At 36.4% G+C, this 25,320-nt stretch overlaps 1 protein-coding gene across 1 annotated transcript; it reads left to right on the top strand.

The window, feature by feature from the left end:
- Positions 1–4,522: 4,522 nt before the first annotated feature.
- Positions 4,523–24,298, top strand: LOC140325405 (annexin A1-like). The gene is made up of 13 exons (XM_072403229.1): positions 4,523–4,672; positions 10,289–10,364; positions 11,643–11,730; positions 12,681–12,691; positions 12,902–13,015; positions 13,289–13,379; positions 14,050–14,129; positions 14,503–14,559; positions 16,861–16,954; positions 18,541–18,636; positions 21,537–21,595; positions 22,396–22,518; positions 24,106–24,298. The coding sequence occupies exons 2-13, from the start codon at positions 10,299–10,301 to the stop codon at positions 24,160–24,162; spliced, it is 936 nt and encodes a 311-aa protein (XP_072259330.1). The 5' UTR covers positions 4,523–4,672; positions 10,289–10,298; the 3' UTR covers positions 24,163–24,298.
- The last annotated feature ends 1,022 nt before the right edge of the window (positions 24,299–25,320 follow it).

The following is a 25,320-nucleotide window of genomic DNA, read 5'->3' as shown; positions in this document are numbered from 1 at the left end:
GATCCGTTTATAAAGCCGTAAATCTGAAATTAAGCACGCATTCTCTGGTGGGGGCTCTTTCAGGTTTTCTGTTTTCAATAGTAATACTTACCGGTAATCAGATAATGTGTGTTGAATGTCAAAGTCACTGCTTAATAAATAGATCAGTTAATAAAAGTATACAAATGAAATCATATATTCAATTTTTCACGAAGATGGATACTGCTCATGCTGCATTCATTTGCAGTGAAGCAAGCTATACTGAACTACAGCTCATCACAATGTATCCCAGCACTTACAAATAAATTGGACTTTCATGCAATTGAAAGGTTCACTTCCCTTTTATCATCCCCCATTACCTGCTCCAAACACACCTACCAGTCTCCTGGGAAGGTTCGGTGACATCCCTGCTGAGAACAGGCCCTAAAATAATATTGATTACTAAGGTAACTCAAAAAAGGTACCACACATAATATTGCTTTGTTTTAATGGTAAAAAAAAAAACTCTTTTTAAAGCTTCTTAAAGCTATGTAGAGACACATAAGATGGTTGTCTCCCAAGATGAACTGTCATGTTCAGGTCAGGCAAAAATCTTACATGTGTACGGTGGCCGCCACGTCATTTATCAACCCAATGTAGAAGATTGATGAATGACTGATGGAGAACAACTGTTGTGCACTCCTATGGAGGAGAGCACAGCAGCGTGCAGCTTGTTTGACTTCCCATTTCCCCGGTTCATAGTTCAGAATGGTGTTGTTCCAACAGTGTTCATTTGCTCAAGTGTCACAGGACATGATCATAAAAGATTGTTTCCAGTGACAGCCATCTGACATCTGTATGGGGCTTTTGTCGTGGGACAGAATTGAGAGTATCAGAATTGTACAGAAGGCCTTAGGCTGTGTACACACACGCCGATGAACAAGGATGGCTGGAAAAGAACGACCGTCCTGGTGGATCTGATTGGGCAACGATCATTCGCAATCTATTGTGTGTACGGTCGTTCAGTGATCATGGATTGTTCTGCAGTACACTTTCTCCTGTACACATTACTTCCTGCATCGTTCAAATGATCGTATCCAGCGTGTATACACTATTGTTGAATTATAAGAGGCCAAAATATATACAGAGTTTTTTTTCTATAAATGTAAATAAAATGCTAAAAGATGACAAATAGTTACACATAATAAAGGTTTAAAAAAAATAAAAATCTGTATCTAATTTTTTCACACAGCTAAATAAAATACTCACAATTGTGAACTAGATACCAGGCGATCCTGTTCACATGTTATACCTGGGCTCATCTCAGACATCATTTGATAGATGATTTATCTATGAGTAGGCTATTGATATGCAGATACCATGTAGAGTTCAATGTGAAGCACACAGAGTCTTCCTGCCCCCTTTAGGATTCTCGTCATTTTTGTTGAGTTTGTCTCTGGGACATGTTACTGCTTGATTTGCAAATACCACAGCTTTGTATTTAAGGTGTGCTCATTCTTCTATAGGGAGTGTTGTCTGCACAGTCAACTCAAACATACCTTATACTTCCTCTTCTTGTTTTAAAGAGAACCTGTAGGGATAGAATTCTGGAGCTGCCACTTCTACTTGTCTTTAACAGTGAAATGCAAGGGCTGTCATCCAAATTCTGACATCACTACTTAGTGAGCCGAAACAAAACAGGCATAAAAATATGTTGTTCTGTTTTTGAAGATGTAGGCACCCTGCCAACATTCTTATCCTTGCCCAACTACTTCAAAAACTGTTAATGTATGTTAAACTAAAACAGGTAGTGACCCAGAACAAGCATGCCTCCACCAATATACTATATCCTATATATATACTATAATAATAATATACTATATTGTTCTGGGTCAACCATTATAACTCATTGAGGTTGATTTACTAAAAAAGTTTTGGAATGCCCACTTTTCAAAATCAATTATTACTTGAATGTAGTGAATTATTTGAATGTAGTGAAAATCCCCATTTTCATGCATGTACACACGTCAGATGATTTTAGGCAAATACGAACAGTTGGGTTTGTCTCAGGCGACAATTGGACATGTGTACAGTGGTCGACCGATGTTGTTCACTGATCTGTGCTGATGGATCCATGAGTGACAGGCAATGAATGACCACAAAAGAAGAGAAGGGAGGAGAGCACAGTGGGGTGATTCTCACTTGTTCTCCCTCATTCCCTCTCTATAGAACAGAATGATGCTGTGTGTACAGTGCTCATTCATTCTCATCAAGTCTTTTGTCACTGGAAAAGGTCATAAATGATAATTTACAACAACATTACCTGGGAGTGCGGGTACGCAGCCTTAATAGTAAAATCACCTATTTTTATTAGTTTTATTAAAAGCATATTATTAGTTTCTAAAATACATCACTCCATGTATTTATAATAAAAAACATTTGGTATTTTTAAGAGGTCATGCCAAACAATATGTTATAAAAAAAGCATCAAGGAAAGTGCTGTCTTGACTGTGCCTTCACTACCCAGTAAATCACTAACCCTCAGTCACTAACCGTCATATTGGCCAAAGCAGCAGTATATGCCAGTGAAGATATCCAACCAGCAGAATTCCCAAGACTGGACCAAAGTAATTCAAAAAACCCTCTCAAGTAAAACAAAATTCCCAAAACCTGCCTGTAAAAAAAATCTCTTTTCTGAACTGCTCTACCAAAAACTTCTCCACTCAATAAATCTCACTGCATGGGTTAATAAACAACAGTAAGTCTATAAAGTACCTTATATCTGAACCTAAACCAATATTTAGTTTGCTAAAGCACTGAATAAAAAACAAAGAACATTTTTCATTAAAAACATGTTTTCCAATATTTTGTCTTACTTTGCATCTCAATATTGCTACTCCAACTCCTCCAACCTTTTTACAGCTATTTATTATTTATATGCTGTAAAAGGGACTGTAACATTTCCTCCTGCTTTAGGTTGTGGTTGGAAGAGTCTGGGATATTTTGGTAATCAATTATTGCAGTTTTGTTGTATTTCTTACAGGGCTCCTTATTCTGGGATTACCGGTAGGTAAGGTGTTCTGGGTGGGCTTACAGGCGGACACACAGGCATATCTGGAGCAGAGAGGAGCAGGTTGTGTCATAGCTTTGAAGTAGCTCAGCTGAAGGTAGCCGGTGCAATACCTGCACAGCTGGGCACCCCTAGCTACCTGTGGGTTTGGCTCAATGGCTAGCACTCTTACCTTTGTAGCACTGGATCAGAGGTTCGAGTATTGGCCAGTACAATATTTGCAAGGAGTTTGTATGTTCTTCCCATGTTTGAGTGGGTTTCTTCGCGGTAACTCCCACATCCCAAAAACATGCATTTAGGTCAATTAGCTTCCCTTCAAAATTGACCTTACACTGTAATATTGACATATGACATATGAGGTAAGACATTAGATTGTGAGCTCCTTTGAGGGACAATTGGTAATGTAACTATGGACTTTCTAATATGTCGGAGCTTTATAAATACAAGTAAATAAATTAAGCTAAGAATTTCCTTGTATTTTCTTCTGATCCCCTGCTAAAGTTAAGCTGTTTTATTTCATCTGAGACCAATAAGTGAACAGTTATAGAACCTTTACAGTGTCCTGTATAATGTGGTGGTGGTTCCTGATTCTTCTAACATCACAGGGCATCCACTACATTGATGGCAGTATTATGCCAGGCCTATTAAACATGTACTAAAATGGCTACAATGCAGGAATTGGGAAAATACAGAATATTTTGTTTGGACAAATAGAAAAGGGGGGTAAAGATGACTACAGTGTAACTGTGAATGTTTGCTATATTTATGGTAGCAGGTATACCAGGAGCCGGTGTAAACAGTGTGGTTTGAAGTAAATTACAGAAACTGGAATATTAATTTGACCCTATAGGTTAGAAACTTGTATGTATAAACACATAATAGAAATCCTGAGGATCTGCTCTAAATATGAGATTAAACTCATTTATTAAATTGTATGCTAGCCCCCCGACCCTGGAGCAATGGATTTACACCCTGAGCATCTCCCCCCCACCCTTCTATATGCTCTGTAGCTTTCAAATACTCAGTAAGATCTCCCCTGACCCACTGAATGAAATGAATCTTACACTTATCCGAGCACACTCAAAGATAAGTCAGTTTTCCTGTCAGCATCAACTCAATATTGTCATGGTCATCCCTGTATCACCTGCTCTTACACTAGATTACTACCTCACCTATTTGGATTCACATTGTGCTTGTTTTACCCTTTTGTGCGTATTTTTGTTATTTCACATTTGTATATATTTATATATTGTGCAATTTAAATGTTGTATTTTATATTTTGTATATCTTTGCACATTTTGTATCTTTTTGTTTGCAATGCAACTGTTTACTGCTGTTGATACATCTTGTCTATTCCCCTCTTCCTCTTTATAAATCAAAATAAATAATTAAAAAAACAATGTATGCTAGCAGTTTGCTATACAGATTTAAAAGGCAGTTTAAGACATGACATGTATTTCCCTGGGAGTTGTAGATGTCCCCTTCACAACTGAACGACCAATCAGAGAGCTGGAGAAATTGTCCTAATGTTGCTAGGTGTGGCTTTTTTTTTCTTTTTCACCCTCCTTATAAAATCACAAGCCCAAGGCTGCATTCTTCTACTCAGTACTTCTAGACAGAGATCTGCAGACAGCCTCCAAACCTGTAAGTAACAACTTTAGTACATTTGACTTTTAGTGTTCTGACAGTGCAGCATTTTTGCAACATTTCTGTGCCATTTTGTAGTTTGAAAAGTTAAAAAAGTTAAGAAATTTAAGTTAGGAAACCAAAAGTGCACACGTGGCATTTATATCTATGAATCTAGCTATCTACTATTTCCTAATCATAAATGTGATATGTATAACTTTAAAGTATAAAATGTATAAAGCTATTAAAAAGACGCATTATAAAACTGGCAGAACTTTTTTTTTCTGTGGTTTCCTGCCATGGAAACATACTGGAAATACAAGCCAGAGAGAGGATGAGTCATGCAGATGTAACACGCCCATCTGCAGAACATAAGAAAACTATTTAGAAAAAAGATTTTGGAAGTTTAGATAACATTCCAATTATAATCCAATACAATCCTTATTTCTGGAATCTGTCTGCTTTTAAAGGGTTAATCAAAGAACACAGAATGTGTAACTTGATAGAAACGCTGTTGGAAAAGGTTTGTGCAAAAGGTCTGTTTGTACTGCAGGTTCAGTAGTCATTCCAATAAAACTGTTAATGACCTTAAACCGGTATTTTTATACCTGTATGTTAAAAAACTGACATTTATCATATTACTAGAACCTGGTTAAAGAGGAAACGTGGGAAAATAAAGCACTAACAGAAAAGAAGTGCTTACATAAGACAATGCCAACATGGGTGTGCCTTAAAAATGTAAATCATGCATTTTGGGGCATTGTGTGGCATGATGTACATGGCTACTAAAAGTTTTATTCTGACATCAATAAAATCATGTAACATGAGACTTTCCCATGCATTTGATGTTTTGTCCTTTAAAATGTACCTAAACCCAGGATTTTCACTTTTATTTAAATTAAAAATTCTGTTAGTTTGTGTTTTTTTAAGTGCAACAGGCACTAGGCAATCGAGAATGAATGGCAGCACAGAGCCTCCGATACCTACGTCACGCGTCACAGGAGGCTCTTGGCTGCTCCCTCTGCGCATGTCTCAGCATCTCGGGCATGCACAGAAGTAGCCTTTTTATCAAAAGAAGAAAAAATTGACAAATTCATGCATGCATAGTGAGATCGGTAAGTTTTTTCCCCAATCTACGTCATCCAATCTCGCGCTTGCGTCGGGTGACATAGGAGGAAGAACTCGGTAGAAGAGGAAAAGGTGGCGACACCCGGTGCCCCGGCCTGAAGGCGGATACCAGGACAGTGCAGGACCCAATGGAAAAAAAACCTCCTGATGGATCGACTACAAGACCTAATGAATCTGCGAGATTGAAGGTAAGTATGAGTTTTTTTGCTTTGGGTAGTTTTGGGTTTACTTCCCAACTCAACTGTCACCCCCCTCCTATCTCAGTCAACTGACAAGCCTTCCCAAGTCTATACTTTGCATTAGGCATAAGAAAATTGTAAAACAGCAAAGGATCCAATTGAATAGTGAGATGCTTTTCTAAAATTTTCATTGAATAAAACCCATTAGGAACAATAGGCCCAGTTCTCAAAGACTGGAGAAGATATATTATCATGGATGAACCTAGGTGATCCAGCAAATCTGGGATGGATTTCCTAAAATAATTTGTTCTTAGTTGACAATTCTTTAAATCCTGGACCAAATCTATTCCAGGTTTACTGAGTTACCTAGGTTCACCCATGATAGTCTATCCTCTCCAGTCCTGGAGGAATATAATAAATCAGGCCCAATGGGTGTTCACTTTTGGCTTTAAGGATCAACTCCTAGTGGTGCTTTGGAAAACATTGTGTCCTATAAGATGCAACCAAATTGGCCACATAAATGCTAGTGGATAAGGGTCCCGAGTCTTGGTATAGTGCTAGCAACATCAGGCATATTGGTCACACAAATAATGGCAAGTCCCCAATCTTCTCCTGTTTATCTAGAACAGTAGTAATACCAGGCCAGCCACTATTGGGCTTAGGATTTATTACAACTGGGGGCAATGAGGCAGCCTAAAACTTGTTTTATATGAATGTGTTATTGTCAAAGAAAAGCCATGATATGAGTGTCCTTAAAAAAGTTTTATGTACATAAAGTATGGTTTGACAAAATTCATTATAAAAACAGTACTTCCATGCCTATAGATTTTAGTGTGCAAACAAACAATGTTTCTAGGAAGGGAGCCCCACATCTGTCTTGGAGTAGGGTTTATATGTATTTCACACTGTGTGCATTATTGTAGCCTATAAATATTTCATAGCTATACCAATACCATTCCATCATAAGCTGCAATATGTAATTCCTTTACCAACATTTTATTGTTAACTACTTTTATAATTCAAAAGCAGTCCGTGTGACATGGTGTTATCTGTCTGCTGCAGGTAGGAAGTCACATTGCTCATTCTACACTACCCTATGGTAGTAATAAGTAACAATGTTACAAGTTAAATCAGGAAATGAGGCTATGTTCAGACTGGTGGTGAGGTTGTGGTGGGGTTACCGCATTCTCACGCCCCTCGCCTAACCTGCAGCAACCCATGTAGAATGAATGTGGGTGGTAGTTAGGAATTCTGTACTGCCTGTATCTCTGCCCTGTATATTGTACAAATTATGAACCAGCACCACTGTGTTACCGGCCAAGCAGATAGCACCTTGCCAGCCACCAGGAGCTGGAAGTTCCTGTTCCTGATGCAATTCTGAATAAAACCTAAGCCAGGACATGTGAATACATTTGTCAAAACCTTGACATGCACTGAGACCAGGATATACCAGATTGTGCCAACTGAATGAGCCAGCTAAACTGAGAAAATACAACCACTTCAAGCTAGTGATCATTTAATGCTGCACATCTCTTTTTAATTATCTTTAAAAACAGGAAATTAGTCTTTCCTCTTAACTAAAAAAAATAAGTTTTAGTTACAGCTGCCTTACAGGACTGGCATGGACACATTTAGCTGTAGATAGCAGAGATGACACTGTGTATCTCTACGAGTTATGGTATTAATAATCATGTAGAAAAGGACTAGAAATGATTCTGGCACTCTTGAATTTACAATACATTTTTTGTTTTCATTTAATTAATACAATATTTGCATTTGTGGGTTTTTCTTTGTACCTTGAGTTCAGCATTAAAATATGAATCTAATGAATCTAATGTAATTGATCTACCCTAGTCTTTGTAGGGGGGACCAGCTCAGCTAGTATTGGGAGTGGTATACTATGAGACAGAGTACCCAGGGACAGTATAGGGGTTAGCAGGTTTGTCCTGCACTTTTTCCAACAAGGTGGTAAAGAAATAGAGTTTTAATGCAGCAAGTCCAATGCATAGTACAATCTCTAATTAAACAATGAAAGCAAGAGAGCACCGAACTGCAGAAAACTTGCATATGTAAAGGTCTGTGCAGGACTACTAGCTGAGACTAATAATGAGCTGTGGATCTCTTGAGTCTTCCCACCCTAAATAACAGATCCAGAATTCAAAAAGTTTGTTTTCTCCACATTGACCACAAACTCTGGAGACATTTGCATGTATGTGAGAAACCTAGGTGACACACTGTCCACAATTCTGCCAGCCAGTGTCTCACATCCTCCTGAACCCATTTATACCATAACCCTACCACCCTAACTCCAAATAAATTCAGAAAGTCAATGCCTGCTCTGTATTTATACTTAGTGAGCAGTGTTGTGTATGGAATGTCTTATTAGATGACCCTATACAAGTCTGTTCCTGCTTACTACACAAGCACAGTCATATTGAAAGTATTTTGCAGCTGGGGGATATAAACAAAGGTGTGTCTTTAGGCAGACAGTTCCTGTCCTTCCCAAATATAAGAGTAACTGGGTTTAGGGGTGTTTACTGTACGAGAGTACAAGGAGATTGGGTTAGTATATTAGATGTAGTATTTTACTGCTGGTAAAACTCAACGTTGTGATTTGCATTATTACTGAGAACAGCCTAAATATGACAACAAATCGTTACCAACCAGTCAATAGTCCCTCCCCCCAGGCACGTTGTCTTGGCCTCACCTTCAATTATGCCCTCTCATTTACTCCCATATCTCGAACATTTCCAGGTCCTGTCACTTTCACCTACACAGCATCTTCAAAATCCGCCCCTACCTGTCCCCTGAGACCACCAAACTCCTTGTACATGCTCTTATCATCTCTAGTCTGGACTACTGTAACCTCCTCCTCTCTGGTATTCCACTAACCCAACTCTCTCCTCTACAATCTATTATGAATGCTGCAGCCAGACTCATTCATCCTTCCCACCGCTCCTCTTCTGTTGCATCTCATAGTAGTTCTCTTCATTGGCTTCCATTTCACCTAAGAATCAAATTCAAGCTCCCGTGCTTTCCCACTTGCCTTTCTGACCTGGTAAAAAAAATACCCCCTAGCCATTTTCTTCGCTTCTCCATTGACCTACTACTGACTTCCTCACTCATAAACTCATCACACACACGGCTCCAAGACTTTCCTAAAGCTGTCCCAACTCTCTGGAATGGTCTTCAACTTCCTATTCGGCTTGCTCCTACTTTCTGCCCCTTTAAAAGAACACTGAAAATACATCATGCCTACCCATCTTCTTCTGTATCTGAAAACCCTCTCTACTTGCCCACCATTCCATATCTCCCCTCTATTTTGTGATACTTCTCCCTCCTCATAGATTGTAAGCTCTTCGGGGCAGGGTCCTCTCCTGTGTCACTGTCTGTATTTGTCTCTCTTTTGTCACCGCTGTGTAATATGTTGGCGCTATATAACTCCTGTTTATTATTAATAATAAATAAAATAAAAGCAAAACAAATGCCATGCACACTTTTTGTTGTTGTTATTCATAAAACGTAATGACCGAGAAGCTGTAGAAAGTGTTTGTTTTGTTACAGTATACAAAGTAATATTTGCAAGACATACATTTCCTGTCTACAATGATAGCAAATACATGTTAAACCCAAATGAAGGAATATTTAAATACATTTTAGATAGTCGTATATGTGCTATTATTTGTGATCAAAAAACAAAATAACTATACTGGTAAAAGAATATCTGGAACATTTTTTTAGGTATATTACCAAAGTAATCTGTTGGTAACACTTTTTAAACACAGGCCTAATAATTAATTACAGCTCCAAAGACCTGTGCATTTCTTTATCTGGTATGGGGCAATGTTTCACCCCCTATTCTGGGTCTAAGAGACTTCCAAAAAAGAGGATATTTTAATCAGTTCAAACATCAGATATTTGGTCAGTTCTGATATAACTGAACATTTGCACCATTTGAACTAAGTGAGGCAGCAGATGTCCACTGTGTACAACCATGGCTACTACTGTTAATAAACAACAATGAAAGCTGGTGATAAGCTTTTTATTTGCTGGTGTTTGCCGGGTGTGCTTCTGCTCCCTTGTGACCATCAACCCATGAAATGCACACTGCATTTTATTTGGCAATGGGCTTACAGTCTGTTGTATTTAAACAGCAGCAGCGACAGTCAGCACAATAGTAGCAATATCAATATGAAATAAAAAATAAAGTAAAACAGTTCATCTATATGTATCTTAACTGTGCATTTACATTTTAACCTTGAGTTTTATTTTGAACATATTATTAAAATAAAAAATGTAATGTAAACATACATTTTATTTTCTACAGATATTTCATCATGTCTTTTATTCGGGAATTCCTAGTTCAAGCATACTTGTTGGAAAGCAATCCTGAGCAAGCCACTGTATGTATACAATGCTACTGAAATAACTAAATATATTTAAATACATTATGGTTATGATTAGTGTATTATTAATATTATTAGTAGTAGTATTGGCAACTAAATACATTTAGGAAAATTACATTGTATTTGGCACAGCAATGTGAGTTTCATAAAGGATCATGTGCAGTGTCTATGTGAAATCATAAGAAGTTGGTAAAAAAAAAAAAACCTTCTAAGAATAAAGACAAAATAAATTTTAAAAAGTGTCAAAACAATGATTTATAATGATGATAAAATATTGTTACTATGCACAAATAAACACATTCTGCACAGGAATAGACATATCATTATTAGGGACTAAAAATCTGCACAAAAACATCTGAGTGTAGGGTGACCATTTACTTTAGATGTGGGTCAAGCTGTGCTGAGTCCTCCTCCTGTCAGATAGACAAAAAAAAAATCTGTACTAAACAAGGAGCAATCTTCCTGATGATCTATTTAAACATTATATCATATTTCTATCTAACTTACATTAATAGGTATTTGTATTTAAGCAAGTCAATCAGTTTCTAATCATTTAGAAACACCTGCTGGTTGTTTACATCAAAAGACTGATAGTTTGCTTAGATTCTTGTGCACAAGAAACTATGAGTGTTCTCATTGGCTGGTGTATTGGCATGCCATGATTTCAATGCCTGTGTCATAAACTTTAAAAAAGTATTTATTCATAATGCTTATAAATAAAGAGATGAGAGAGGGATTTTCTTAAGATACTTTTACTACTTTTGCATAACATGAAACACATATGAACGATAGGTTAATTTTACCATGTAAGTGAATAATAAGTTTGTGTTCTTTCATAAGATGGCCATGCCACAAAACAAACATCAGAGTTCATCAACAAACTTTACTAACATACTTTGAGCTCCTCAGTCATCTAGCATTTGAAGCCTAGAGTCTAAAGCTAGCAGAGCTTCATACAGACATGTAAATTAATATGGTGATAGAAAAGCCAGGGAGGAGAGCCTGGTTAGGTGAGCAAGTCGCTTGGCCAACTCTTATCCTGTCAAGGAACATTCTACTCTGCCTTAAGCATAGAGAACTCTCTATGGCACTGTCGGCTCTTCATCAAAATCCACATTACGAACAGGCTGTATAATAAAACCCACAGTGTTTGTGAATATACCCTGAGCTCACTTACACTTTAAAATATGGTGTTTTTTTGTTCACATTTTAGTGTGCCTTCCAAAATGATATTTCCAGCTGTGCTTTCTCAAGTATTTCTTTTTTACCTTTTAGCAAAAACATTCTGGTGGTCTTCAGGCTGCTCCTTCATATGATGCATCCGCAGATGCTGCTGCCTTGGACAAGGCGATCAAAGCAAAAGGTATGTAAATGCTGGATAAATGCTCTGTTAGATACATTTCTCAGTATTCCATCACTAGCTATGACATTTCTGTGCTGCCTGCTCTAAATCCATAAATGTAATATGTATCATTATTATCCAAGAGAACAGCTTCAAACATTTCTGATTTCCACTATGAGCACACATTCCTCCTATCTAGCCCAAACATTTATTATCTACATGACACCATGCAAAGATTATCTTACTACCTAAAATAGGCATTTTGGCTGCTCATTCCAAGGTAGGGAATCAGGTTTATGCTAGTTTGGGTTTAAATCTAATCAGATCTGGTTATACTTAGTGGATTTGCACAGGATGAATTTCAGCTCCTATTGAATTACATGGCCTTTATTCTATGGTCAGCAGGTTATAATGGTAAAATATAGCCTAGGGAAACCTAGGAGATGTCAATGACCAAATATGGGATTACCTGTGCTATTAGCAGTGACAAGTTACTATTGTCAGGCTTCAAATCATCATGATTGCCAGTGCACCTAAATTTTAGGGCATCTGGACTTGACTGATGCTGGAACAACAATAAACCTTATCTTTAACCACCTGGGCGTTACACTGATGTCTAGATTTCTGTACCAAAAGTGGTACACTGTTTTTCATGAAATTTTTTTTTTAAATTGTAGACCTGTAACTTACAGAAATATGTCTGACAGGGTTCTCGTTCATGCATCGTGCAGTCTTTTCTCGTTGGAAAGGATCGTGAAAGATCCTTTCCAACGAGAAAAATTGCAGGTGTGTATGCAGCTTAAATCTGAGGGATAAGATTAGGGGTTGGAGGTTTATTATGGGTAATATATGTTGGGCTATGTTGGGCTAAATTCACATTTAATTATAGAAATAAAACTGTGGAAAACTGTAAAATTGTCCAAATTTTCTGCATAGGCTCTTAACACTGAAAACATGGTAAACCCAAACAGGTTGCCATTGTGTAAGTCATTTTGAGCTTTACCTCCCTGGGTTAGCAGATTTTGCTGTTCTGTATTAAAATTTGATGGCTCTGTTGTCAGGATTTGCATTATAAAGTCAGATTGCTCTTGGTAACATGATTCAGTATTGACTTTTGAGGCTAAAGTTGTTTTTTTGATTCTTTATAAAATTATCTTGATGATCAGGTTGTGACTATGTATATTATTTCTAGCCTCTGGCTGAAGCCCTGAAGAAAGCTCTTTCTGGTAAATATGAAGAAGTGGTTTTGGCTTTGCTGAAAACTCCAGCTGAATATGATGCAGAGGAGCTGAAACACGCCACCAAGGTAATGTAAATAAAGCTTATCTCATATCTGGCTTAGAGTAAATAATGATAACTTATATCTAATTAAGTCATGCTCATACAATAGGATAAATAGATACAATTATGCAAACCTCAAATACATTTTAATCATTTACAAATTATTATAGTGTAATCAGTTTTTCCTTTAAAACACAGTTGCTGCTTGAAATAAACACTGTTCATTTAATGCTTCTGTTACAAACAAAGGTAAGATTAATTCTATGCATAATTAAATTTTTATTTCTATTCTCAAAAGGGACTGGGAACTGATGAGGATACTCTCATTGAAATACTGGCATCAAGAAATAACAGGGAGATCAAAGAAATACAGAAAGCCTACAAAGAACGTATGTATTCTAGGGAAAGTCTCATATAATTTTTGTTCTTTTTTTTTGTATTTGCTTAAAGTCATTGTTGATGCGATACTTGCATTATTATCTGCTTGCTTCACCATATTTTCAGCAATGGCCTGATTTATTTGTTTTTGCTTAGCAGGTTTTTCTAAATAAGTATTTAACATTAAATAATTATTTTTGTGCAGCTATATTTTATGTAGAGATTAAAATCAAAACAACCTATGTTAAGTTCAGACCAATTCACTTAGTACACCCTTGAAAATCAATTGTGCCAGAAGAACACATAACTGTGAAATGTGTTGTAGAAGCTAGACTGGAAAGCCAACTTTTGGTGATGGCATTCTGTGTTTTAGTATTTTATTTAATTGTATTTAATTTTAATATTTTCACAGAACAGTAATGTTGCTTGATTTAAATGTCAAATGTTTGGCCTGCATCAGATGCTAGAAATGCTGTAGAATAAATTTTATTCAGACTTTTAAATTAGTTGAACTTAAATCCATTTAATTCTTTGTTGAAATAGGGTTAGTCAATGTTTTCTTGGAAAAAAACTGACCAATAAAATTTGCCTAAATCTGAATGAATCAACTATGGGTTCTGTATAACAAAAGTGGATTACAATTACTCACACATGTAAAACATTTTTATTTTTATTCTACAGTTTTTAAGACTGACTTGGCGAAAGATATCACTTCAGATACATCTGGTGATTTCCAAAAAGCTCTGCTTGCAATTTTAGAGGTATGTTGTCATATCAGTATATTTATGTTAAATTTGTGTTACCATTAGATATAGAAGTCTTGTGTAAAATAGCAACATAGACAAGAAGTTGGCGTATTCCTGTACCTTATCAGGTAATTTAACACACATTCATATTATTTTTGGCCAAGTTAGAATCAGTAATACAAGAACTTTTTCTGTGGTAAAGCAGATAATCCTGCATAGGTTGCTACTTTGGGGAACAATGATTGCATGCCCATAGGCTTCATGGATGTAGATGTGGACTTTTATTTCTGGAAAATGGAGGATACATCTTTTTTTTTTGTTTCTGGGTGTTTTTTTGTAAAATATGTGTATGTACATATATGTATTAACGTTGTTTAATACCTCATAGGGTGCACGAAATGAAGACACCCGCGTGAATGAGGAACTTGCTGATAATGATGCCAGGGTAAGTGTTAGATAGTATTATACCAGATTTTATGATTTGACATTTTATCCTATTCAGAAATTTGAAAAACAACAAAAATGCCTGCATGCATACATAAAGCATAAAACCTTTTCTAAATACTTTACATATAGAATCAAATTTACAGCAGTGCATATGAATCTTTAAATCTCAACTTACAAACTACATGAGACACTGGATCATGTGTTATACATCTCTTTACTATTCCCTGACTTTTCACTCCAATATCACAGAATTTATTGTTAGCACTATTGATTGGAGCAGATGCCAAATTTTTAAAGTGGAACTAAATGTTTTTGTTGATGAGTGAAACAAATATTCTTCAAGGCCAACTCCACCAGGCTCCTAACATTACTTTAACATATACTGATTAAAAAACAAAACTTAACAAGTCAGAGGTATTCCTTTTAAAATAAACACTCTTAAAATCAAAAGAAATACAAGGACATCCCTCCACCAAAAAGTCCTCCAAGTCCCCCACTTACATATCTACAGAGATATTAACCGCAGTACCACTTTCTAAAGAAATAAACAGAAATGTGTGCATGTGTGGGCCAGCCTGGAGACTTTTTGCAGGAAGACTTTGTCATTATTTAGAAGCCCTACTCAGAATATATAACATCCATGTATCTTGGACAGACAAATAGCCAACTTGTTGGTGGAGAGGCCCTGAATTTATTTTAGAAATTGATATAATAGCCAAACAAATGTCCATACAGTAATTGAAGACAGTGCAAATAGTAGCAGTAATTCAGTAGAACAATTTGTTTTATGCAATGCAGCCACCTAGTGGAATTATTTAGGATAAATCTGCAACTACCGGTAGCTGCAGTGTTCTTATTGTCACACAAGAAATATTACTATTTGAATGGGGAATAAGGTTTATATGTACAATATGTGTCACTATCTGTCACTTCTGGGGAAGCGTTCTTTTCTTACCATAAAACGTGTCAACACTTCATTATACTATTAAATCTTATTAGTTAACTCCCTCTTGCGTTGATACCATGGATGAAATTGAAGTATTAATACCCTAGTACTTTGTGTAATATGTATCACTTCTCTGCTACACGACAATAAATGCATGATATTGGGAGCAACTAGGTCCACTACATAGTGACTGTCTTGCCTGGTCGTATATTTGTTTTGTTATAATTAAGTGCTTTATTCTTTGTTTGTTTTTTTGTAAATAATTTTATTTGTGATCTACATTTAATATGTGACTAAAAAATATGCTGCATGAGCATTGCCTACAATTGTTTCTATATGTGGTAGTCTAAGGTCATTATTTGTTTAGCACACTTTGCCCATCTTCACATAAAACAAATGTAAGAAAAAGTTGGTACCATGAAGTCAGAAACAGGCAACTTGTACTTGTCAAAAGGCAATTAGTAAACATGGTGAAACTGAGTTCACTAATCTCCAGTGTGCATATCTCTCAAATGGCAACTTGAAATAGGGTCTTTCTCTGAATAGCCTTCCCCATTTTATCAAAAATACAAAAAAAAGAAGTTTTATAGTAAATGACAGTTATAAAACATTTGACCTTACACCCCTGACACAAAACAAATACATGTATTTAGCATGCAGGTATCTATATATATATATGAATGCAATAATACATGTTAGATAAAGAATATATATTTAGGCCAAAACTTTTTTATTATTTCTTTATTATGGGTATGTGAGAAGTATCCTTGATTAGGACCTAATCACACTACATGTGCTGGGTTGCAATGAACAGTGGTGCTTAACACAGCCCGAATGCTTAATGGTCCCCCTCTCTGCCTTCTGAAAAATTCAAATTTGTCAGTAAATTATAAATGTAAACAAAACTTGCCTACTTTGTGGTTTACAGCTGAGTTCTGCCCATTGTGATCCCATGGGAACAACCTTCTCACAGAATTTAGAACAGGCAGGTTATTCTTATGAAATTTCAATGTCCAGAATGCAGTACTGATGTATACGAGTATTGTTTATATTTTTCGCTTATTGTTAAGGTAATTTGATAAAAGATGACAGTTGTGATGGGAAAAAAAAAACCCATTCAAAGATATTCCCTCTATTTCTTTTTTCCTGGCAACTCAAATTTACCTTTACTTTCATTCAGGACTAACAGAGATAGTGAAATTCCCTAACAGACTCAGAGCAATAAAAACCCTCACAACTCTATAGCTAAATATTTGCTTTTAGTTATACCCCACTCTTAGGTACGAGCTGTGAAAGATCTTTGTTGCTCTGCCTATTCACATAAAATTATTTTGGATTACTTCTTTTTAAAAGGCTCTTTTTGAAGCTGGTGAACAGAAAAAACGGGCAGATGTATCTGTTTTCATCAACATACTGACTAGCCGCAGCTTTCCCCATCTCCGGAGTGGTGAGTCAGACCACTATCAGATATTAATAAACTTATAATATATTCATGCATATATTTGTTATTTTTTTCCCTCTATTTTACTAGGCTGTACCTGTTTCGAGAAGTGAGGGCATTACCACCTTTTCCAAGTATTATAGATAGGAGGATGACAGTAGCTCAATTGCTGTGTATTTGGATGCTCCACTTCACATTTGCTATAAACTGCATTTTATCTAAAACAATACCAATCTGGCAAAGCCACATATTTCTGTTGCCCATTATCAGTTCACCAAACTGATATGTAAATAGCCCAACAATGTTGGAGCTTTGACAATACAGAAAAGTACCTGCACTTTATACATGTCAGCAGCATTCTCATTCTTACAATAAAATGTGCCCTTAAGGCTAAACCCCGGACAAAAAAGTTTTTTAACCTTGTAGTGGGTGCTTGTATTTACTAGAGCATGATAAAAATTAAGCTTGCCTACTCTACTGTCCCTCCTCCTCACTCTGCTGCCTGATGTCCAGTCATTTATCAGGCATAGCCTTGGCGCCTTTCCGTACAGTGCATGACATCAACACTAAGACCAGTAAAGCAGCACGGCTTATGGCATGTTTGTGTGGGACTGATCTAGCAAAGCAGAAGTGCAGTGCTGGAAGCAGTGGTAGTGAGAGTAAGGCAGTTTCCACATTGGTTCTATCATCTTTTAGACAAGGTATTAACTCTTGCTATGGCAAGGGGGTCCAATTTTCATGGTTAAAACATATTTGCCCAGAATTCAGTTTAAAAGATGGCTTTTCACCTTTGTGTTGTAGTAACACACTACTGTAGTGAATGCTACTGAACTATGCATGCATTAACTATTTGTGGTTACATGCAATAGGAATAGGCACCCCAAAACATTAGAAACACCTGCAATGCAGCACATCACAACGTACAGTAAGATGCACTGTTTTACAAAACAATGTCTTGAGAGTTTTGGGCACATTTAGGTGCTTTGGCAGTTCTTTTGAAATTAAAAGAGTGTGTTATCGCACTGCAGGTTAACTTGAAGCATGGGCTTGTGCACAGGTCTGTTGGGACCTAATGCTTAACCATATGCTAAAGCCTAATGCTAATCCTAACTAAGAAAGAGAGCCTAACAGTAACTTAAACATTATTTCCATACATACTCATATTGGCCTTTGCTAATTGACCCTGCACTAAATTGGGTAGTGCTGCTTTTTATAACAAATAGTGATAATATCCTGGCAACGGAACAGCCTGATTTGATGTATTGAGGCTGATATATAAATTAGGTTTTCTTTTTAGTTATGTTTGACGTACTGGTATAATTTGTCATTGATAACTATGAAGGACACTGCAGTTTTCCCTTTGAAAACATGATGTTGTTGTTGTATGTTTCAAATGTTTACATCAAGACTCATTTTTTGCAATAAAGTAATTTGTTTAATTCCGCACTTGTAATTAGGTAATTATTTAAAATTTTTTATTAATAAACTTTCTGTAGTTAACTGTTTACATGTCTGTTCTATTAGCTATCCATGCAATGTAAAATGAAAATCAGCAAAACTCTTAGTGAATGTTTGAAATGTTATCCCTGCAGTGTTCCAGAAGTACACAAAATACAGTAAGCATGATGTCAACAAAGTATTGGATTTAGAGCTTAAAGGAGATATCGAGAAACTTCTTACAGCTATCGGTATGTATAAATATAAAATTAACATAGGATCCAAATTGGTTTGTGTGGATGGATAAGGTTTTTTTTGCTAGGCATTTTTGGGACATAAATTATAAATTAATTTAACATCAAGTTGTGGTTGTGAGGGAAAATGTTTTGCTGTACCTCAGTGGTCAGTCTTTTTACAACATTATATTGCTGGTTACATAGCTCTTTCTAGCTCTTTATATACACAGTAGTGCTCAAAGTTTTTGTGGTGTTTGTGTGAGTTCCACTAGTCTCCTACCCAACCCCAAAACACTAATGTTTGAATAGCTGGTTTATGCTTAACTGGATCCTCAGAATCTATGTAATTTGTAAAACATAACATACCAAATCAACATTAAAGAAATACTATAGATCAAAATCAAAAATAGGCTATTGGAAAGTAAGCATTTTTATTTTTCAAATAATGCATTATTGTTCAAATGCATAAACCAGTAAACCAGTAACCCAGTGCCAATCCATCTACAGTATTTTTATGTTATTAAAATGTAATTATTGAGTTTAAAAATAGGCATGTCCTGACCTCTGTAGCTGCTGGCACTATGAAGGAAATATTCTTCAAAATTCTCTCTCTGCAGCTTTGCTTTACCTAATACCACTTTTATCACATTATTTACACAAAGTACTTTTGACAACAACATAATAAAGAAATAGCCCAACTGTCAGCAAAAGGAAATGTGGTTAAATATGCAGACTACCTTTATCAGTGCTGCTCAATATTTCCTGTAATACAGTGGTGCCCAACCTTTTTTCATCTGGAAACCGCTGTTGACATTGAGATAAAACCTGCGGGTCACAATGCAAACAAACATTAAAGAGGTATGTTTAAAACTAGAATAGTTTTACATTAAAATGAAATTAAATTGAAATGTTTCCAGGTATCATAACATACATGCATCAAATAAAAGAAATGACAAATCAAGAATTTCTGCACTCACCATTTGATGCTCATTTTATTAATGAAAGATACAAAACTAAAGCTATATAGTAGCCATATAGTGCTGGCCGGTCATATATTGCTCCCCGCTCACCATTCCTGTACCACAGAGCAGAAACTGCACCATACAATGCGTCCTGTCAGTTATAGGTGGGCCGCTAACCGTCTTTGTACTCCAAAATCATTGCAATGGATACTTCCAGAGCAATGGAATTCATGTGACAGATAGCCAAGGGGTACAAGTTCTTACTGCTACATCTTCAGGTCCCTACATCTCCCTGTTCCTGAGAAATTAGAGTTTACAGAACGTAAATGGCCAGCTATGTGTGACAGGGTAGCACGGTATGATAGGTATAGATTATATTATCTTGTGATGGTGCCACAGCAATAAAGGAATTTTAGAGGGAGTTAGCCACAAGAGCCCCCCACTTATCCTACATTCTAATATACCTGCAGCCCCCCTTTCAGGAGAATTGGGCTTCAAAGAAAAATAAGCAGACATTTATATGTAACAGGGCACCATGGTATAGTAGGAGTGGTAAAATTTTAGTTGGGGAGGGGAGGTAGCCAAAAGAGTCCTCCATTTATCTTACATTTGTTTTTCTCTACTATTAACAAAAAATTAGGCTTCACAGAAGGTAAGTGGCCAGCTATGTGTGACAGGGTAGCACGGTATGGCATGTATAGTTTTTCATATCTTGTGATGGCGCGGTAGTGATGACATTTTAGGAGGAGTTAGCCACAAAAGTTCTGCACTTGCAGTTACATTTCTATTTTCTTACAGAGAAATTGGAGTTCATAGAGAGTAAGGGAATAGCTATGTGTGACAGGGTAGCATGATATAAAATATTTTAATAGGCAAGGTAGTTTCCTACTGGCTCTCACATTTCCAGATGCCAACATCCCTATTCCAGAGAAACTGGGGTTCACAGAAGGTATTTGTCCAGCTATGTGTAGCAGGATTGTATGCTTGTGACCCCATATCTTAAATAAAGTTTAGTAACTGCTCTCAGGGTCCTTTTTGTACCTGAAAATTTCACATTTCTATAACAATCAAGTAAGGAAATATGAAGGTTTATATTTAAGGGGATAATGACACAGCTCTCATACACAGTACAAGGTGGGTGGGGAGTAGCCACAGCTGAATGCCAGGTCTATAGTACACACCCACTCTCTAGATAACACCGAGCATGCTCAGGAAGCTCCCTCTCCTGGTAGCACGATCCCATGAAAGAGATAGCAGAAATAGAATGAGCAGAGGGCTGGATGTGGCAGCTTCACAGGCCAGATGTGGCCCACGGGCCTTAGGTTGGGCACTCTTGCTGTAATTTGTGCTACACTTGCAAATAAATAACTACAGTAAGCATAACTGAATGAAAAAAATAATGAAAATTATGTCTGACGCAGTTTGTCCCTGCAGTAACTTTTACATTTCCTGCGAATACAAAAAAACTAAGCTCCCTGGTCACCACAGCTTAAGAAGTCAGCAGCACTTTGCCCCTAAAGTGTTCTACCTGTAAATTGACATTTTATAAAATAAGAATACTGGCTATGAATTGTGGTTAAATTTTACTTTACCGCAAATCTGGGGAAGATCTCTTGGGGTTTTGGTTAGTCAGTAAGCTTCACTAATCCATGCACTAGAAATTTAATAAGTGAGCTAGTTATCCTTAAGAAAATATAGTTCTTACAGAAGATACTAATCATAACATATTATTGGAAAACATATGTGATAGGCAAAAAAATGTAAAAAAATAACACTTTGCATGTGTGTGTATGTGTGTATATATATATATATATATATATATATATATATATATATATGTGTGTATATATATATATATATATATATATATATACATATTTATAATATACATATGTTTATATGTTCAAATAATCAGCAATATATCCCTAATTTCTGTCTTCTTTTTTTAAACAGTGAAATGTGCTACCTCCAAACCTGCTTTCTTTGCAGAAAGACTTAATTTTTCAATGAAGGTATGGAAAAATTGAAACATATTTATGGTTATATGTAATAAAAAAATATTGTCTAAAATCTATTTTATTTGTTTTTTATGGTTACAAACACACCAAATTTTTACTTATGTTACCCAGTAGATGCAGTACACTGGCACAGACACTGGCAGACTGGGCTGGCACAATCTGTAACACACTTGGAAATCAATGGTCATTGACAAATCTAATTACTGTGGACATTCTGAATGTCCAGATTATGACAGGGAATAACACAACCAGTGTGCACAACTAAATAAATACTTCACTAAATATGTGCACTGATTTCATCTTTGTACTACAACGTTTTGTTTCCTTGAACTTTAATATTTGTTAGGGTTCACACATGCATGCCTGTATAAATGCTACAACTGGTTGGTTACCTTTATTGGTTTTTGTCAATGAAAGATTAGGATGATAACAAGTTTAAAAAAAAGTCTTATACATTTTAAGCAGAAAAAAAGTACATGTCTACTTACTGAAGACATATCTGCTAACTTGGCAGCTATTGGCAATGGCTGTGTGGCCTGACCATGAATCCTGTCTGCGGACATACTATCTAAACAACCACTCCTTCTAGTCAGATAGTATTATATGCAAACAAAGTAACACATCAAAAATAGCCTTTACAGAATTACAAAACGGCTTTTACAGATTTGTTTACAAGTTTTATCACTGTATTACTAATGTTATCATTACTAATTAATAACTGTCAGCCAATGTAATACTAATGAAACAAGGTTACTTTTGTACCACTAAAACTCTTTTTTTGTGTTGATACACAGGGTTCTGGAACCAAAGATAAAATTTTGATTCGAAATGTTGTGTCCCGATCAGAAATTGACATGAATGAAATCAGAGACCAATACAAGAGGATGTATAGCAAATCCCTGCGCCAGGACATTTTGGTAACAATAAGATGTTATTTTTTTCCATAGGAATGCAAATTTTTGTTCATTTTAATTCATATTTTATCAACATAAGATAATAACTGATATGCTGAGACAATCAGGCAGATAAAATATATGAAACATAACGCAAATAAAATGTATCATAAGTAACTATGGACACATATTTTACTCCATTATGGTTTAGGCTCAATTTATCAACCTTTAGTGCTTGTTATTTGCAACAATGATAGTCAATAAAAACAGACAGCATTCACATGACTGAAAATAACAATCATAACAAGAACATGTTGTAAAAAAATAGGGAGTTGAGCCTTTTTATAGGTCCACCTGAATTAAAAATAAATTACATACATTGGGCTACTGTAACTAAATATGTTTATATGAATATGAATTAAAAAAGAACATACGTAGTCATTGTATTCAGACTGAAAGTAATTTCAATGGGTGGCAGTTTAAAATGTTTGTGAACCGTATACCTCAGCAATAAATCATAATGGTTCTTTTGCAGGGTAAAATATTATAGGATTATGGAATTTAGGGTAGAAGGTTTAGGTCAGTTTTGGATTTCATGAATGAAGATGCCAATCAGTGACCTTCCCTAGCAAAACTTTTGGGGGACTCAAAAATGCAGTAAAAAAGAAGAGAAGACTAGGGAGACAAGGAGCGGATGAAACCTAAGCCTACAGTGATAGTTACTTACCAGAAAACATACACAAACGAATATTCACTAAACACGCATAAACCTACACACATACTTTTTCTCCTGTGCTATACGTCCTCATGCTTTGTCTTCCTTTAATACAACTTCTTTGGCTCATGGGGTACAGGCCCATGCCCCCAGGCTACCAGGCTAATAAAAGGTTGCCAGTCACAACCATCTTCTCTCCGCTATGCTATCTTAACATTCTTAATAGCAGGGGAAGGTGAAATGGGGCAATGGTATCAATAAGCCCAGGGGCAACACATTAACCAAGGGGCAACAAATTTCAGGACCCCCTTGCCTCTCTGTGACTCCCCCCCCAGTGGATAGTTATGTCCCCGGTGCTGCATATTTCAGTCATAATAATGAAGTCTGGGAAGACTAATCCCTAAGACTAATGTTATGCCTCTGTTCCTTTATGATTCCCTTTGAATTGTCATTCCCTATTTTTAATTGCTTGGCTATTTTCTGTCATCTTCTGACTTAGACAAGAATGCTACAGACTTGCCTCTACAAGCCTTACTCTTTACAAAGTGGAAGAAGAAATATGGAATATATACAGTTGGTCAAAATTTTAGAAACATAGGCAAAATCAAACCTGTCTGACAACATTGTCCCCTGAGGAGACTTGTTTGTTGCTGTTGGGTGTTACACTCTGGAGATTACTCCTTCTATCCCACCCCCCAGACATCAATCCACTCATTATTGATCTGCTGTGTCCCCAGATTCATACTGTGATTCTTTCTGCTTGTCCCTAAATCACTGCTTTTTTCAGGGAGGTCAACTTATCTAATGAAATTTATAAAAGAAAAACATTCAATTGTGCATAACAAATATTATTATTCACATTATTATTTGCTATTAACTCCTATTTTTATTTATAGGATGACACCAAAGGAGATTATGAAGCCATATTGCTGGCTCTTGTTGGAGGTGCCTAAATATTGTTTGACCAGTTCAAAGCAAAGGCTGTAGAAGTACTTAAACTGATGAACATAAATGAGCACCGCCATAGTTATGTATATCCTCAATATCTCACAGATTTTTGACATTCCTTTTAATAAAATTACTAACACATGTTTGTCTAGTGTTTTATTTGATAACTTTTATGCATTATGATATTATTAATACATTCTTTACCTTAGATATTATTGTGGTCTGTTGTAAAGGTTGTTATCACCAAATTCAAATATAAAGTGGTAATTGTACTATATATAATTATATTTATATATATATAATGTAATACAAAGATCAATTTACCAAATCTAGGTGGAAGGTTTGTGTTTTAAAACTGTGCCTAATGATATATTTGTCATGTCATCTTAACACCCTCCCATAATGTTTCCAAACATTTCCTTTGTGGTTGTGTTCAGGGAAAGAATGCAGTTTATTATTATTTTCTCCTCAAATAAGCTAACACCTTGGGTGTCTTCTCCTACTCCCACGCTCCCTCAAGCTTAATGGTACCAAGGTACCTATGTCATCTGCCTATGCATGTCTATGTTCATGCAGCTGAGTGTAAGTGGAGAAAATCTGGCCTCAGCGCTGACTTCATGGACTACAAAGCTTTAACAGAGAGCTCACTGTCACCAAGCAAAGGTATTTCTCTGCAGTCATTTCCTCTAAAGCTTCCAACCCACACAACCTCTTCTCAACAATTGACTCCCTCCTAAACCCCACACCTGCTCCCCCCACAACATCCTTCTCTGCCTCTAACCCTCTAACTACCATCCTATCTCCCTTCTCCCATATGTCTCCAAACCTCTTGAACGCCTTGTCTACAAAAGATTTACCGACTACCTGAGCACCAACTCTCTCCTTGACCCTCTCCTGTCTGGCTTTCGAGCTGCCCATTCCACTGAAACAGTCCTTACTAAAGTGGCCAATGACCTCATCAGAGCTAAGTCTCAAGGAAACTTTTCCCTGCTCCTTCTCCTTGACCTTTCCTCTGCTTTTGACACCGTTGATCACCCCCTTCTAATACAAATCATGCACTCCATTGGTATCAGTGACACTGCTTTCTCTTGGTTTGCTTCCTATCTGTGTGTCTGTCTGTTTCTTTCACTGGTAACTCCTCCTCACTGAGTCTCCTCCCTGTT

This window comes from Pyxicephalus adspersus, chromosome 3, assembly GCF_032062135.1.
Source record: "Pyxicephalus adspersus chromosome 3, UCB_Pads_2.0, whole genome shotgun sequence".
Classification (NCBI taxonomy): domain Eukaryota; kingdom Metazoa; phylum Chordata; class Amphibia; order Anura; family Pyxicephalidae; genus Pyxicephalus; species Pyxicephalus adspersus.
Note: the sequence above shows the minus strand (reverse complement) of the source record. Positions and strands in the feature narration are given on the sequence as shown.

Coding starts and splice junctions, on each gene's coding strand:
- LOC140325405 (XM_072403229.1), top strand. CDS start 10,299: ATGTCTTTTATTCGGGAATTCCTAGTTCAAGCATACTTGTTGGAAAGC. Junction 13,016..13,288: donor AGCTGAAACACGCCACCAAG/GTAATGTAAATA, acceptor TATTCTCAAAAG/GGACTGGGAACTGATGAGGA. Junction 14,560..16,860: donor TTGCTGATAATGATGCCAGG/GTAAGTGTTAGA, acceptor TCTTTTTAAAAG/GCTCTTTTTGAAGCTGGTGA.